General features: G+C 51.9%; 4 protein-coding genes across 4 annotated transcripts; 2 read left to right on the plus strand and 2 right to left on the minus strand.

Annotated features, from left to right (window-relative positions):
• Positions 1-3,955: 3,955 nt before the first annotated feature.
• Positions 3,956-5,804, plus strand: TRIREDRAFT_81972 (uncharacterized protein; the record flags this gene model as incomplete). Its single annotated transcript, XM_006969129.1, has 2 exons — positions 3,956-4,306; positions 4,421-5,804. The coding sequence occupies 2 exons, from the start codon at positions 3,956-3,958 to the stop codon at positions 5,417-5,419; spliced, it is 1,350 nt and encodes a 449-aa protein (XP_006969191.1). The 3' UTR covers positions 5,420-5,804.
• A 242-nt stretch (positions 5,805-6,046) lies between these two features.
• On the minus strand, positions 6,047-6,661 carry TRIREDRAFT_33090 (uncharacterized protein; the record flags this gene model as incomplete). The annotated part of the gene is made up of 1 exon (XM_006969119.1): positions 6,047-6,661. A coding segment is annotated over one exon (615 nt), but the record flags the coding sequence as incomplete, so codon positions are not given.
• Positions 6,662-7,758: 1,097 nt separating this feature from the next.
• Positions 7,759-10,219, minus strand: TRIREDRAFT_111758 (uncharacterized protein; the record flags this gene model as incomplete). Its single annotated transcript, XM_006969184.1, has 7 exons — positions 7,759-7,788; positions 7,854-8,090; positions 8,164-8,274; positions 8,331-8,642; positions 8,725-9,193; positions 9,469-9,515; positions 9,578-10,219. 7 exons carry the CDS (start codon positions 10,217-10,219, stop codon positions 7,759-7,761), a joined length of 1,848 nt encoding a protein of 615 aa, XP_006969246.1.
• A 2,513-nt stretch (positions 10,220-12,732) lies between these two features.
• TRIREDRAFT_69486 (uncharacterized protein) lies at positions 12,733-13,958 on the plus strand (the record flags this gene model as incomplete). Its single annotated transcript, XM_006969130.1, has 3 exons — positions 12,733-12,907; positions 12,966-13,235; positions 13,306-13,958. 3 exons carry the CDS (start codon positions 12,733-12,735, stop codon positions 13,956-13,958), a joined length of 1,098 nt encoding a protein of 365 aa, XP_006969192.1.
• Between the last annotated feature and the right edge of the window lie 1,871 nt (positions 13,959-15,829).

A 15,829-nucleotide genomic window follows, 5' to 3' on the forward strand; every position in this document is an offset into this window, starting at 1 on the left:
GAAGAGAGAAGATGCAACTCCCGTCTTGTGTCTCGTTCTGTCTCTGTGTGTTTATATGTCGGGTCGTATGATGTTTTTTTTTTTCTCCCTCTCTTAGAGCCTCAGCCTCGTCTTGTTAGGTATGTTCAATCAAAGTCCCCCTCCCTCCTCGAACAGTGTAGGTAATCAAAGGTGTCAATCAGTCAGTCATCGTCAAAAACCCGCTCTCCGATTCAATCTCAGATGTGTCGTTGCCGGGGTATGTACATGTATGTTCGTGTGGCGTCTGCTTGCATGTGCTTTAGCCCAAGCTTCCTAAATGCACTTGCGGATTGGCCCTCCGTCCCAGTCGGGCAATCAGCGAGATGGAAGCCGTCTTTCGCGGAGAACCGAAAGAGGGCCAACGAAGCAGCCAGGGGGGTGGAGAGTTTGGTGGAAGGGGCCGAAAAGGCGCTTCTGCGGAGGAACTGACGGGGTCGAGATCACAAAGCAGAGTCGGTCGCTCGGGGCAAATCAACTGCGAGGGCCTGAAGCAAAACGACCCCCTTGAGTTGCGGAGATAAAGGGGGAATAGTGTAGAGGTGGTAGTATTCAGGCTCAGAGCAAAGTCACAAGCGCAGAGGCGCCGAATACATGTAGGCGAGGGAAGATGGACTCAGGGAGTTGGGGATAAAGCGGTTGAATTGGATGGGATGATATGGTAATCTGATGCGATGCCATCAGTCAGTTTCGTCGGGGCCGGGACAATGCCGCTCTATGCTGCCTAGTTGCTGGCTCTTTGCCTGCGCTTTACTCGTATGCCGTCGAATCAGAGCAACCAGGGCACCATCCAGGCCGAATAGAGTAACCCCCCCCCCCCCCCCCCTTGTTCGTCCCGTGGTTGTGGTGCAAGGCTGGAATCGACTCAAGCCCAGATTCAGGTGATACAACCAAAGTGTGCGAAGAGAGCCCCCAAAGGTCAACGGCATGAAACCGTTCAACCAACAAACTCCATCCTCGGCTGCGTAGCCAATAGGGGATGGAGTCGGACCCCTTTTCACTCAAGTGAAGGCAACCCTACTTGCTTACCAGCCTACCTACTCTCGAGGTTTGACTCTGACATGCTTTGCTTTGCCGCTGGTACCACACCCGTACTACGACTCACTGGAATCGGGGCTCTTTTGTTTCCAATCCTCTTCTACACAAAAGATGACTCCTCATAAGCGCCCCGATGGCATGCAGTAATAGTCAGTCACTTCACTCATGACAAAGATGGCATCGTCACCTCAGCCTGCTGGCTCGGCGTAGCATCAACTGCACAGAACCCACCCCGGACGGCGTCTAGAATGCATCCATCCGCCTCGATCTGGCCCTTTGTTCCCACGCTAAAGATAAACAGCCGACTGCCGTTGCTCGCGGAAGCGCTACGGCGGATCGACCCTCCGCGCGGGCTGTCAACGCATAGGCCCTGCGATTCTTCTGATCTGTCCGTGTATTATATGTCTGTCTGTACGCGCACCCAAGATCGGACCGGCGGCTATGCAGGATGCCATGGGGGGCAACGTTCCCTCTCAGTTTGGGGGCTGAATCTGGAATATGGTGTGACTGCAATGTGGTGAGGAGGGCTCAGGAGTAGGAGGTGCTGTTCGGTGTTTTAAGGGGTTGTTGACAAAGGAGTTGAAGGATCAGTTTAGTTGTTGCGCTCCGTCTTATCTGCATCTGTTTGGGCATGCTCTACACCCAATACGCGCGTCCCTGGAGTACCGAAATACGGGATTCGCAGGGCTGGGCCTGACCGCGAGAGGTCGAAAGGGGGGTCAATCCGCGCGTAGATGAGAAGGGTGCAGCCATTGTCAGAGCGAAAGGATTGTTGCTGTCACCATGTGTTGGGTTTGGCCTGACCTAGGTACACATTCCTGCGCCTGACCGTGATGGATTCAGTACTGGAGGTCAAGGAACAATGACTGAAACTTGTATAAGGTGCAGCAGGCCCCGGGACAGGCCAACAGCAGAATATTATCAACAGACAAGTAACAGCTGAAAAACCAGCCTTCTTCTTCACCTGCCCCAAAGGGCAATGGACTGTCCATTGTCCAATTGTCCGAATTGATAGCCTGGCGATCTTCAAGAGCGAAAGACGTCACACTCCAGTGGCAAATCGGCGAATCTGCCTCACGACGCGCCACGGACGCCTCGCTGACGGAAAGGCTTGAGGCTATTCATCCGCTACCCTGGAACACTCGACCCAGTTGCTTGGTCTTTCCGATCAACAAGGTGTCAAAGTGCTCTGGAATCAGGCATTCATCCGAGTTGGCCCTTTTGGACTCTTTTGTTTCCCCTGTAGTCCTCCGAGCACCTTACATACCTTACAGTACTCCGATCCCTCCTCCAGCATACCAGGTATCTCCCTCAAGCCCATCAGCCCCGGATTTCTCTCCTCCTCATGCCCGTCTGACAAGGACCTTGGCGTCCTAGTCATTTCCGCGCTATTCGAGCCGTGGGCCAATAATCGAGCCCTTGGCAAGATGACAAGGACGTCAGATGGACGGCCATCCAAAGAGCTTAAATTCTGTCGCCTCCCGGTCTGACGGCGGATTTTAGGCCTGACCTGCCCGGCAACAAGCTGCCTACTGTGAAGACTATCTTGCTAGTATGTAGTAGTAGTAATGCAGTCACCACTACTACAGGCTTTTGTTCCCCAGATTGAGCTGCTGCATGGGCTCAAACCGGCTTGCTGGGCCCTTAGAATCGATCGATAAGCAGCTTGTCGGGCGTGCCGGAAATTTGCGTCCTTCCGAGGCTTCCGCACCACAAAGCCGCCCGGGGGGGTTATATATAGTATGGATGATATGGTAGTTGGAGAACTACTACTCCGAGCTACCTACCTACCTAAGGTATGATGGACGATTGGGACGGGCCACATGCAGTCCTGTAGGTAGAGAACTGATTGTGAGCCCGTGCGTGCAAATCCAGCGCGGATCACGGCAGCCAGAGCGTAGAATAAGCCCCAAGCAATGCTGTCATTGCCGTCACAGGCCGCCGCCACGGCACGGAGAGGCCATAGTGGAAGCAGCCAGAACATGTGGGCCTCCCGGCCGGACTATCACGTCCTGCCACATGCTGTTGCTAATAAGCTATGTATTATTCCTTCGAGCCGTGCTGTCGTCTTGTGAATCAGGATTAGTAGCTCTTAGTAATGACAGGACACACATCAGTGTTATTCCATCGTGGCCCTCGCCGCTGCACTAGATATGAATGATATAATAGAGCACCAGGGCCCCCTTCCACGGCGTCAGAGGGAGAACATGACGCATCTTGGGAGTCAAATAAACAGCTGCCCAAGTGTCTTGACAAGCAAAACCAGGCACGAGACAGCCCTCTCTCCATCTGGCCCTCACTAGTATTCGCGGCTGTCAACCAACCGGACCTCCCCCCTTTTTTTCGTTCCCTCTCGCTGCTCCGACTGCCTGGATCCTCATCCTATTTCAGGACGGCCTTCTATCGGCCTCCGAAGCTGCCGCTTGCCGCCCTCTCGGATCTGTTTTCTGGCTTCTCCACACACACCCAACCCATTTAATACCCCATCAAGTCTTGGCCTTGCTTGTCCTGCTTTTGATGAAAATATTTGAGTCTAATCGGCCTGCTGGCTTACTTTCTTGCTCCCTGTCCGCCCCGTTAGCTTCTCCTTTAGCCGCCATTCTTTTACCGGGAGTTGACCGGACTTTTGTGATGAACTGGAACTAGGAACGCCTATTTCTTTGTTCTCTCTAAATTTCTATTACACACCAGACTTGCAACGCCTCTTTTCGATCCTTCGGGAAATCAAAGATTACTGCGACATCTCCCCCTCCCGGCTACCTCCTTACTTATATAGAGTTGGTAGAGTCGGGTTACGTCCTCCATCCTCTCGTTTGCAGTAACACCGTCTCGCACGTGGAGGAATCCGCACAAAGACGAGGCCAAAGGTCCACGAAAAAACCTCCTCCCTCCCCCCATCATGACGGCCGAGTACGAAGGTTCCGCGCCGGCCGGCCGGGTTCAGTCGTCGAGCTCGGCCAGCCAGCAGGCGGGAGTGTTCCCAAACGGCCACCTGGGCCACCTGAACGCCGTCCAGGAGGAGGCCCTGGGGCGCTTCAAGGCCGCGCTGCAGGACAAGAAGCTGTGGCGCCCGGGGCCGCCGCCGTCGCACGACGACCAGACGCTGCTGCGGTATCTGCGGGCGAGGCGCTGGATCGTGGACGATGCGCTGGCCCAGTTCAAGGACACGGAGGAGTGGCGGGCGGCGAACAACATTGACACGCTGTACCGGACGATTGAGCTGGACGCGTACGAGCAGAGCCGGCGATTGGTGAGTTTCATTACGTTGTTCTTGTTGTTGTTGTTGTAGTTGTTGTACAAGGATCTTTGCTTGTGTGATATATATATATAAATCAAAAAACTGACAGCAGAAACCTTGCGACAGTATCCCCAATGGACCGGCCGCCGAGACCGTCGAGGCATCCCTCTCTACGTCTTCGAGATCCGCACGCTCGACTCCAAAACCATCGCAAACTACGAGAAGCAGGGCGCCAACAGCACCTTTTCACAGGCCAAGACGGACGGCAAGACGCCTCCCGGCCTGCTGCGGCTCTTTGCCCTGTACGAGAACCTGACGCGCTTCAACCAGCCCTTTTGCACACAGCTGACGGACCGCGAACACCCCGACGTGCCCGTCACCATGAGCACCAACATTGTTGACATCTCGGGCGTCGGGCTCAAGCAGTTCTGGAACCTCAAGGGGCACATGCAGGCGGCGTCGCAGCTGGCCACGGCGCATTACCCCGAGACGCTGGACCGCATCTTCATCATTGGCGCGCCCGTCTTCTTCAGCACCGTCTGGGGCTGGGTGAAGCGCTGGTTCGACCCCATCACCGTCTCCAAGATCTTTGTGCTTGCGCCGCACGAGGTCAAGCCCACGCTCGAGGCCTTTATCGAGCCCCGGAACATCCCCAAGAAGTACGGCGGCGAGCTCGACTACACCTTTGGCCAGCTGGGCATCCCAGATCCTGCATGGGACGGCGTCGTGCGGTGGGAGAAGGGATACAGCTCGTTCCCTAGCGGGCCGCTGCTGTGGGAGGACGTCCCGGGCGAGGAGAGACTGGCGTGCGTGAGGCTTGGTGCGGAGAACGGCAAGCTGGTCAGGGAGGTCATCTGCACGCTGCCCAGGACATGGAGCCCTCCCGAGAGGACTGTGGACGAGTCGAACCAGACAGACAGCTCGGCCACCACCTCGACGAACACGGCCGCCACGACGATCAACGACGCCTCCGACGGGACTCAGACCACCGAAGATACTCTCGACGAGGCCACGCAGACCGAGGGGCCTGCCGAAGCCATCGAGAAGCTGGCTCTTGACGACGACGACGACAAGGCCAAGACGCCAGAGGTGACGCCGATACCTGCCGCCACTGCTGCTGCATGAACGAGCACGAGCCCCCTTTTCTGTTCTGTCACAATTTTCTTTTTCTCTCTTCAAACATAATATTCTTGGTTTAGAGCCATTTGAGTCATTGCATATGCGCATACAGAATGCCTCGGGTTATTTTATTTTTTTTTTCATGTCCGCACTTCCTTTCCGATGGCATTCATGCAAAGGAGGGAAGGCGGACCATTTGCATTATGGGCTTGTCGAGCTTCGCGAGAGCTTCTTTAATCGGTGGAGAGGAAAGAGGAGGGAAACTGGATCAGATGATTCGTGATGAAAGTCGACTCGATTCGACCGAGATGTGTATGGGGACTCTGGAGTATTTCTCAATCGGGCTGGGAATGTATTACTTGGACTTGGAATATACCAAATATCTACGGAGAATAGCTGTTCGTTTTTTCATTTGATCTTTTCGTCTGTTATATACAGACTTGCATGATGTTGGCGGGAACTCTACAGGAAATAACTCCTTGATTCTATGGCATTGATTGCTCGGTGCTTCTGTTCGCTCTAAGTGATATCTTGTGTCAACGTCTATGTGTCGATGGAAAAACACTCCTCTATGCGGGTGTCTATTTCCCCCATCTTCCCTCTATGTAGATACGCCATTCAGCCTCTATGCCTCCTACTCCTCCACAGCTCAACCCCCTTGGCGACCTCGTCCCACGTCACCCCGTCCATGACCAGCTTCATCGTCAGGCCCAGCCGCTCCGTCTCCCTATTCCGCGCCTCGTCGTCGAAAAACAGCATGTCCTCGAACCGGATCCCCGTCCGCTTCTGCAGCGCCTCGAAATGCTTAATCTTGCTTCCCGGATAAATCTCCAGCCCGCCGTCAAACACGTCAATCGCAACTTTCTTCTTGGTCGCTGACGATGACGACTTCTTGTTGTTGTTGTTGCTTGTGTTATTATTGCCGTCCTCGTCTGAGAACGAGGCTGTTGGCGGGATGTGGATGCCCTTGAGCAGTTCGCGGGCCAGACTCGGCGCGCTCGTTCGCGACGCAACGCCCAGCTTGATCTTGTTCGGGCTGTTGAGGTACGGCAGCACGGCCAGGATCTCGGGGACCTCGTCGTAAAAGGTGAATTCCTCGCCCGTGCGATCTGTTGCGCCGGTATGACTGGAGTTGATCTTGAGCGGAGGCGTGACGTGGGTGTCGACCCAAAAGGGCCAGAGCGTGTAGTCGAGGTCGAAGACGATGAGGCGCGGGAACGGCAGCGAGGGATCGGACAATGAGGCGGGCAGATCGAGGCGCGGGAAGGGAGAGTTTGTTGACGACGGGAGGGTCGAGAAGGAGAGGGATGAGGGCGTCGTGCTGAAGGTTGGCGTTATGGGCGTGCCGCCTGAGGAGGAGGCGAGGGAGAGGCTGGAGGAGGAGGTTGGGAAGGTGAGTTTCCGAGGCATGGCGGGAGGTGGTTGACGGGTCGTGATGATGGCGAAGAAGAAGGAGGAGGGGGATGAATGAGTATTGGAAATATCAAGGTAGAGTGCGGATTTGGGGCGGCTATAGCGGGGAGGTTTTGCGCCCATCTACCTAGTGTGGGCTCGTACTGTATGAGATGGACACTTATATGGAGATGTACGTCATTAGGATGCCCTTTTTCTTGATCTCAACTTGCAGACTATAAAAATCGAAACAGCAAGAAATTAATCAATAATCTAAAAGCATCTTACTGTACCTAGTCAAGAGACGAAGAGGAAAACCCCCAAAGAAACCGACCTAGTAGTTGAAGCCTCTGTTCGTGGATGGCTTCATTGAGATATGTTGCGTCTATTATACAGCGTGTGATGCACAACGATACTATACCTAATAAACTGCACGGGATTTTCATTCCAACTGGAAAGAAATGCGGCATAGCAGAGATGCAAATACAAGCTATATGTCCTCAACTGCAAGCTGCCCATGGCTACACCTTTTATTGCATCCCTTCTCTTCTGTTTCACATATATCATTTCGCTGAAGCCAGCGCGGTGCCTGAGAATCCAGAGTCCGGGACAATAGTGGAGAGCTCCGGCTTCCGGGTCCGGCCCTGGCCCGGAGGCTGCGGGATCTTAGAAGCTGAGGGCCGCTAGCAAAGCCACGGAATCATCGGGCTTTTGTCACAGTGAATCTCTATGCATAAGTAGGATCAGTTCGAACCTTTACCCCTGAGGCTCTACCGTGGCCCACAGAGCAAGTTCTGGCTGAAAATGCTCGCGAAATCGCCCAGGAAATAAACCAACCTGGAGTTGCTCAAACCAGCTCACAATGCGAGTTCACCCGGCTTTCCCCCATATATTACATTGAGATTGAGATGCACACGTCCTGGCCAGTCATTCGCTAATCATGCTATACCCTCTCAAAATCCTCCTGCGTGCTCGGCCTTGAGCTAGACACCATCCCAAACATCTCAAAGATCCAAACCCCCTTCAGCTTTTCGAACCATAAGCTTACTATCCTAATCTCAGAGAAATTTTCCTCCTCGCGCCTAGATTGCAAGGTCCCTCTTGTTCCATGTGTTTTGGACCTGTCCTTCCTTTCTGCTCTGAGTTGAGTGGAAGCCTTGGCCCCAAACAGTCCGATTCCTGCAATGACATATGTCAGGCCAGACAGTATCCCCAGAACCGTCCAGAACGTCCTCTGGGTGGAAGCCGTCTCGACTGATTGGAAGGCATCCATCCCAAAAAAGGTCTGGAGGCATGTCAATAAGAAGAGTTCAGTCGTGGTATATGTATATATATATATATATATATCGCAAACTTACCGCAGCAAAAGTGGGAGGAAGGAAAATGACGGTGACAATCGTGAATACCATGAGGTACTTGCTGAGAACCCTGGTCTTCTGGGCCTCTGTAACTGATTGAACATTGTACAGCTATTGAGTTGTAGTTAGCAGGAATATCGTGTCATAAGGCTTGCAGTGAAACTTACGCCATCCATGAGCCCCTTGACCTCCTCCTTTGTCTGCTTAATCATGCCGCATAGCCTGTCAGTCGCTCTTTGCTGACGTTTCCGTACTAGGTCCCAGTTGTACTCGAGGATCCGTTGTGTATCTTCATTGTGCTTGTAGGTCTTTTGCCACCAGTGGTCCGTAATGAGGGGGTTCCGAACGTTCTCGGAAAGGGACTCGAGACGGGCAGTATCCGCTTGGATAATGTCATCTATTCTTCCGAGCATCTGGAGAACCTTGAAGTATAACACCAAGTCGGTAGGGTTTGTATCCAGCACCAGCTCTCTCAAACGCTTGTCGTCGTTGAGTACGTCAAGCTGACTGAATCAGTTCTCTCTCTTTTGCCTTTTGAGAATACGCACGACTGCTTCTCACCTTAACAGACACCATTTGGTTGATCCGACTTATTGTGGTGTTCCAGTCATTTTCCCAGGATTCGATAAAGGAACATATCTGAAGCTGAAAGACTGAAACACCGCTGTAGACGGCCGCGGGATATATCCCGTAGCGCTTCCAGGGCTTCCATCTGTTGTAACTCGTAATGTCGTTCGTGGGACTGTGACTCCATACGCCGTATTCGTGCTCCCCGGCATCAATCAGCGATAGCAACACATAATGTCCACTAGGCGAGTGTATGGGGAAGATGCTGAGAGCTGTCGAGTAGCGTCGCTCAACCAAGCATTCCGTGTCCTCGCTGTAGAAAGCTTTGAACCCGATCTTCTCTCTTTTGCACTTGAGCCCCGTGGCTGGGCCGCCCTTGATGACTGGCGTTTCCTCAAAATCCATAATCGTAAAGGACCTCATGTAATGCATGAACACTCCATACTTGTGAGAGCCAGGCAGCCTATGATCACGCGTTATAGCATGCTGAGAGCTTTGGAAGTCTCTGAGCCCACACCTTTGATGCACAGATCTCTCGCGCCATTCGGAAACATGTGCATCGAGGAAGTCGTGTTTGCATTCTGGCCTCAGCTGCGTGCCTTTTCCAAAACAAATGGCAGTTGCTATTGTCTCGTAGTCGATAATCGCGGTTGAACGGTTGACAGAGACTCGGCTACAGCTTGCATATCAGTGCTTCCTGAACATATCCAACCTGGAGAGGGTCAAGAGTATACCAACCAGATTATTCCACAGATGGACTGTCCTTCTGGCACTTCGAGAAGTCTCTGTATTATGGGACGCGTTAGGACACCCTTACCTATGTATACTGCACGGATTGGCTTCGTACCTGGATTGGGGCCTCCATCGGAGTGTAGCTGACGGGATCGCTAATCCTGCTCATGTTTGGACAAGCATAGTAGGCTCTTGTTGTGTTTCCATAGTTGCGATCTGGCTCTCCGAGAGGGGAAAAGTCCCAGGCCTTCGGCCACCTCTCATGCACTTGGCGTACCCATTCTTCCCGGTCAAGTTCCCTGTTGTCCAGGGTGTCGCTCGAAAAGGCTTCTGCCCATGGCGAGGAGTGTCTATTCGATTCGCAAATCCAGTCCTCAAGGATCTGACGAGCAATGACCAAATTCTCTTCCGTAACCCATTCCATCAATGTGTCTTCATCAGAACTGTGCCTCATCCCTCGGCCTCTGGCGTTTGCGTGAATGCTTGTGACGGAAGTTCCACATGGTATAAGCGTGTTCAAGAACTCGGTCCCAAGGGACTGATCCCGCGGTGCTATTGGCTCTTGGTCAGAGCCAGCCCAGGCATTGTCAGTCGAAAGCCACAGCTTTTCGGCAATCTGTGGTACGTCAGAGAGATGCTCAAACCTCTTCTGCAGCAATCCAAGAATCAGTTTCTGGTCCGCAATAAGCTGGTCAACGGGCTTCGCTGGCGATAGTTCGATGATTTTGCTCAAGTGCTCTTCCACGGCAGCCTCCATTGTGATGGTTGAACAAACATTGAAAAGTACTGAACATGCAAGCTTCCATAGGTAGGTAGAGAGGACAAAGGCGTGATCATCAGAGCTTTACCCCCATGCAAGCTAGATCCCACAGCCTTATTCCTTTTCCTTGCACATGCAAGTTTTTTGCAATGATGACTTTAGGCACCAATGCGCTTTGAGGCTGAACGAATGTGTTGTTAACCACTGCAGACAACGATTGTGTTACTAATTGCTTCGCACATCTCTCTACTACCTACATGTAGGTAGCAAGCGGTGGCCAGGTACCTATCTAGCACCATCAACTACCCCGGCATTCCAGCCTTTTCATGCTCTGTTGAAACCCTCGTTAGCTCGAGGAACGACTGTGTCTGCTACTATCGCTATACCCTCGTCTTCATATGCTTTGCTTCCTCTGATATGCATTATTGCCTCCCGCTACGAGGCCGCGCGCGCCCTGCATTCAGGAATCCGACAATCACGACTCAGCCACAATAGGGTTGCATTGGTGCTCGGTGTTGTGCAAAGTCTCTCTCTTTTGCACTCCAGCCGCAATCAAGCGGAATAATCTCAACACACGCAGTGCGATCTGCTCAGCACTGCCTGTTAGGTATGATAGCCCGGTGAGCATCTTCGGTTTCAAGACTGCCAATCTACTGGACGTTACTCAGTGACGGAAATGCCCACGAGCCATGCGTCTCATGGACTTGGACAAGCAGGCGCCCTTATCTCGAGTTAAACCTGCGAGGTCCTACAAAAGCTGATCCAGAGGACTGCATACTATTGTCCGCGACGTTGCTTTGGTTGCCTTGAACTGACTGCCTGAGCCCTCATCTGGAAACGAGAAAGACGAAGAACGGTGCAACCAACTTTCTCTGAGCAAGGCACTCAAGACGGTGTCAAGACTCGCAAAGAACTATTCCGCATTGTTGTTGATTGTTTCTAGCTCTCCTCCCATGGCCGCATCATTAATCAGCATGACGAAACCTTCAAAGTTCGGTTTAGCTGCCCGAAGGATTGTCCAGTGAGCTTTGTGCCTCTATTTAGCGACGCCTTTGAGCGTTCATCGTTGTAATCTATCAAGTTAAGCAATGCAGACTGTTATGAGAGCCTCTCTTCTCTTGCAGCTCCTTGGAGAGCAATTCTTCTTGTCTTTGGATGGGCTGTGTATGCTCTTCCTTGAGGCTGTCGTATATACGAGCCTACAACGATCTGTCTACTTCGTCCGGTCAATCTATCATCTGGATAAATGTAAGAGTCACCTGAAGATCTGAGCTACGTGGGGCCTTTTGCGCGTTGGGACAACACGATTGAGTCCGCTGTATGTATTGCTTTCTGTCGAAAGAGCTTCGTTTTCAACTTGGAGAATGATCTCAAGCAGCTCGATGAATTACCACATTTGCCAATGGGCAACTGATAGCGGTCAACAAGTGATATCAGGAATAGTGATGCGTCGAAGTCAGCTTTCAGCTGGGGGCTTGAATACATTCATCTGGAGTACACGATAAGCTCTCATTCTACTCATATTCACAGTGCTATCTGGGGCGTCTATACTGATACTGATAATATTCTTGACGGCGAGCTCGAGCTCCGATTATGAGCTCTTGGGACATGGCTGTAATCTGATAAGATTACATCCAAGTATTCCTCTTGATACCACTGACAGACAAGCAGGGTCTGTGACTTGCAATTGCCGGTACTAGACTAGTACTTTGTAATCACCCAGCGGTCAGCCATTCGGAGTCGCAGCCGGCATCCCTGATCGGCAATTCCAGCGGCGTAAGCGATCCCTTCTGCGAAGAAATACAACAAGTCAGCCACGTTTGTAAAAGGCGTTGAATACGCAGAGAGGCCGAAAGATGACCATCGGGATTTGTCAAGCTACTATAATCTGCTCCTGGGGCTATGTAGTTTGGCAAGCCTTTCCAGCCCAGCGACGGATTCCATGCAAGGAGGTTTTAAACGACGCGGCCATTTCGGTCTGTAGTCGACGTAGCATAAATGTGTTGTATCATGACAATAGACCGTCCTTTATATATGGCCGTAGCGGAAGCGAGGTATGAAGGCTCGGCTATTACAGGAATAGCAATATAGAGTATATAGCCAAATACTGGTCAGATGCGATTAAGCCCAGTACATAGATGGGGTGGTAATAGAGATCGATATGCCGAGATAATATATGAGTCTTAGGTCTGTCTAGTAGAGGATCAAAGGCCCTGTGTCTACAGGTTTCTGCACGTAGACTGATAGAAACCCCCTGTCTCGGGCTTATACAGATGTTACAAAGGGTCAAGGCGGGTATTGCGGAAGTCCTGAGTCCATACCGCATGCAGATGACAAATTGGAGTCGCAATGGCCTCCTGAATCAGCTCTGACACATCGAGATGATGTCGATGCCTCGTCGTGTTGATCGATGTCGTGGGGAGGTAAATATCACTATGCCTCATTGCCATGGAGGGCTGTTGAACAACCACAGAAAGGCTCGGGTTCCTTCATTCATCTCCTTCATCGCCATGTTCTCTTTGAAGCGATTGCAGTCTGCGCTGTTGGGCGCTGGCCTCATCTATTCGACTGGCGTCCTATCTCATAGCACAGAAATTGAGACAAGGTCTTTGGATGAGATTTACCAGAGTGCGAAGCATGAGCGCGGCATCTTGAACGTCTACTTTGGCGGTAGTTGTACGAGCTGTATTCCTCCATGCAGCTGAGACTGGATACTTATGAAGTGAGGCAACAGCACAGGCAGCGGCTGAGCCAATGCTCAATGCTTTCCGTCAACGATTCCCCGACGTTGCCATCAACATCACGGCCGATTTGTCCAAATATGCCGACTCACGTATCGATCGAAGCTACATAGAGGGCAACCCGTTCATCGACGTTGCCCTCTTGCAGACGGTGCACGACTTTCCTCGATGGGATAAACAGCAGCGTCTCTTGCATTACAAGCCAGCCAACTACAGCGATATCAATCTGGCCATCAAACACATTGACGGGGCGTATCTGCCTGTCAACTACAGTGCGTCTTCCCCTCCTATGAGCACTACGCCTATGCATACAGGTACTAACACGCGTGTTGCTGTCTTTAGACCAATTTGGCCCTTTCTACTATGATTCAACCATTGTCGAGAAGCACCAGGTGCCAAAGACGTATGCCGACGTCCTGGACCCCTTCTGGAAAGGCAAACTCGTCCTCACTTACCCAAATGACGATGACGGCGTCCTGTATCTCTTCACCCTCATCATCGAGCGATACGGATTCCAGTGGCTGGACTCTCTGCTCAAACAAGACGTCATGTGGGTGCGCGGTGCCGCAGCCGCTACAGGCGCAATCATCAGCAACCACGCGTCTCGCAAAGGCTCAAGAGTCCTGACGTTCTCTGCACTGGGAGGATTCACACCATCGACGTCTTTTCTGCAGGTCTCACAGCCCGAGGCTCCGGATCAGTTCATGACTTGGGCTCAACAAGCGGCAATCTTCGCCTCGACGCCTCGCCCGGAGAGTTCCAAGCTGTTCATGTCTTTTCTACTGAGCAACGAGTGGCAGATGACGCTTACGGCGTCCGGTGGCCCGTCTGTTCGAACTTCCTTGACTGGCACGAACAATGTATTTGTGGCTAATAATACTCAGCCAAGCGGTTATATCTCCTTCATGAGCCGGCGGGAAGATGTGGAGTGGTGGCGGATGCAGATGGAGACTTATATCGGACTTGCTAAAGGGCCTGATCCTGCGTTTGCGTAAGCTCCCGGAGCTCTTTATGGGAGGTGCTGTTATTGCAAATATTACATCTCCAATATCATTCAAAATACATAGAAGAAGGAAGCATATAGGGTTGTAGGGCTTGGCAGCACTTGCAGTTCGCTCTGGCTCGGATGTTATGTTTTCATTGGGCCTATATGAGATCGCGAGTGACTCCATGTCACGACATGTATATTCCATATGAGGATGAGTGTTTCCATCTAGATAACATGATCTCTGTCTGGGAGATCGCTTGAGTTGCTTCACTGTACCAGGTTCCCCGAATCGTCCAATTCTTCCCATTCAGCACAAATCAGCTCTCGCCCTTCCTTGTTCAGTAGACGGCGGATCCCAGCCAGCCTGGGCGGCACAGGGTCGCCTGGCTTTATTGGAACCGTATCATGCTGTGTGTATGCTTGTCCACCGAACACCGTATTCTTCAGTGTGCCGTCTTCCTCTCGCTCAAGCTCATAGAACAGATAGGGATTCTTTGTGGAACTGTCAACCGCGTCGACCCATTCCCAAGCGCGTATGCTACAAGATATGAGCGTCTGTCAGCAACACTGCAGCGAAGAGAGTTCAGTCTTCGGATAACCCACCCTATAACACTGCTGAAGGAAACCAAATCCGACACTTTGGCCTTCTTTAGCCATTCAACGTCAGTGGCCCAGATATAAACAATGACAAGCCAGTGTCCATTCAGGATCCGGGTCTCTTTGAAAAGAGTCTCTTCAGTGACCATCGAAAAGGTCAGTCGTTTGGCGCAGGTTATTTCGGGTGGCGCGTTCACGGGACTTGTTGGACGTTGGTACATCTTTGAGTACACTGGCCAGCGTTTCCATGACTTCAAGCACCATGAATCCTGATTCCACTTGAGTTCCATAGGAAGGTCATAGCAGAAATGTTGCACAAGCATGCGCCAAGGTGGATGCCCGCCTTGGTGGTTCTGGGGAACGTGATGGGACGACATGAGCCATCGGAAAGATCGCGTCTTGGGCGGAACTTCAGGGGTTCGAGGCGTGTTGAACAGAAGATGTGTCATGAAGGTCCTCATGTTCTTCATCGCGTATAGCCAACGCTTCTTTTGCATCTGAGCGGCTATATGAGCGTTATCATCTTCATGGAAACGGAATTCTCGCGGCCATGTTGGTGACCAGTCGTCGCTTAGCACGCGCCGTTGAGCGTACTGGGGGAGCAAAGGGCACGTGCAAGGATAGTAGTGCGTGCAGGGAGGATTGTCCAGACGCTTTCCAAGGTCCATGTTGGCGGATGTGGCCGTGAGAGCTGACATGACTAGCAGGATGATGAGAGCACATGTGCTTGATAGATTTTTGTTCAAGTAGGTAGATATAATGGTCGAGAATCTCCAGATAACCTTCCTATATTTATATGTCCGGAGGATTCAATTGGGCTCGTAAATGTGACGTTTTGCCTGTTGCAATCATCCTCAATGCCGTAAACTTTCGGCGTCTTTCCCTCGTGGCGCAACCAAGTGCCTGCGTTGCGTGCATTATGTGTTGCCCATAGGGTCTTGGAGTAACGCCTCTTATGGAACATTCTTCTGGTATTGCTGTCGTTCTCTTCTAAGATCCGGCGTGGCTAATCTCTGCTATACTATGCGTTTCTAGTCCAGTCTTCTGCTTTGTTCAGCTGCTATCTATAGGCCAGTCTTCAGACACACTTGTATGATTATGGGGCTATGGTCTCAGTTCAGATCGCATGGTCCTCTTTTTTGATGCAGTTGTCTCTCACATGTCTCAAGTCCCGATCTTCTGGTTTCTGGCCCTCTATCGAACCGCCAATCTGCATTACTTGTGACTCTGTGAGTTTCTCTTCTCCAGGGGGAACTGTATACATGCATTGGGCCAGAATCT

The sequence above is a fragment of the Trichoderma reesei genome (genome assembly GCF_000167675.1).
Source record: "Trichoderma reesei QM6a unplaced genomic scaffold TRIREscaffold_29, whole genome shotgun sequence".
Taxonomy (NCBI): Eukaryota; Fungi; Ascomycota; class Sordariomycetes; order Hypocreales; family Hypocreaceae; genus Trichoderma; species Trichoderma reesei.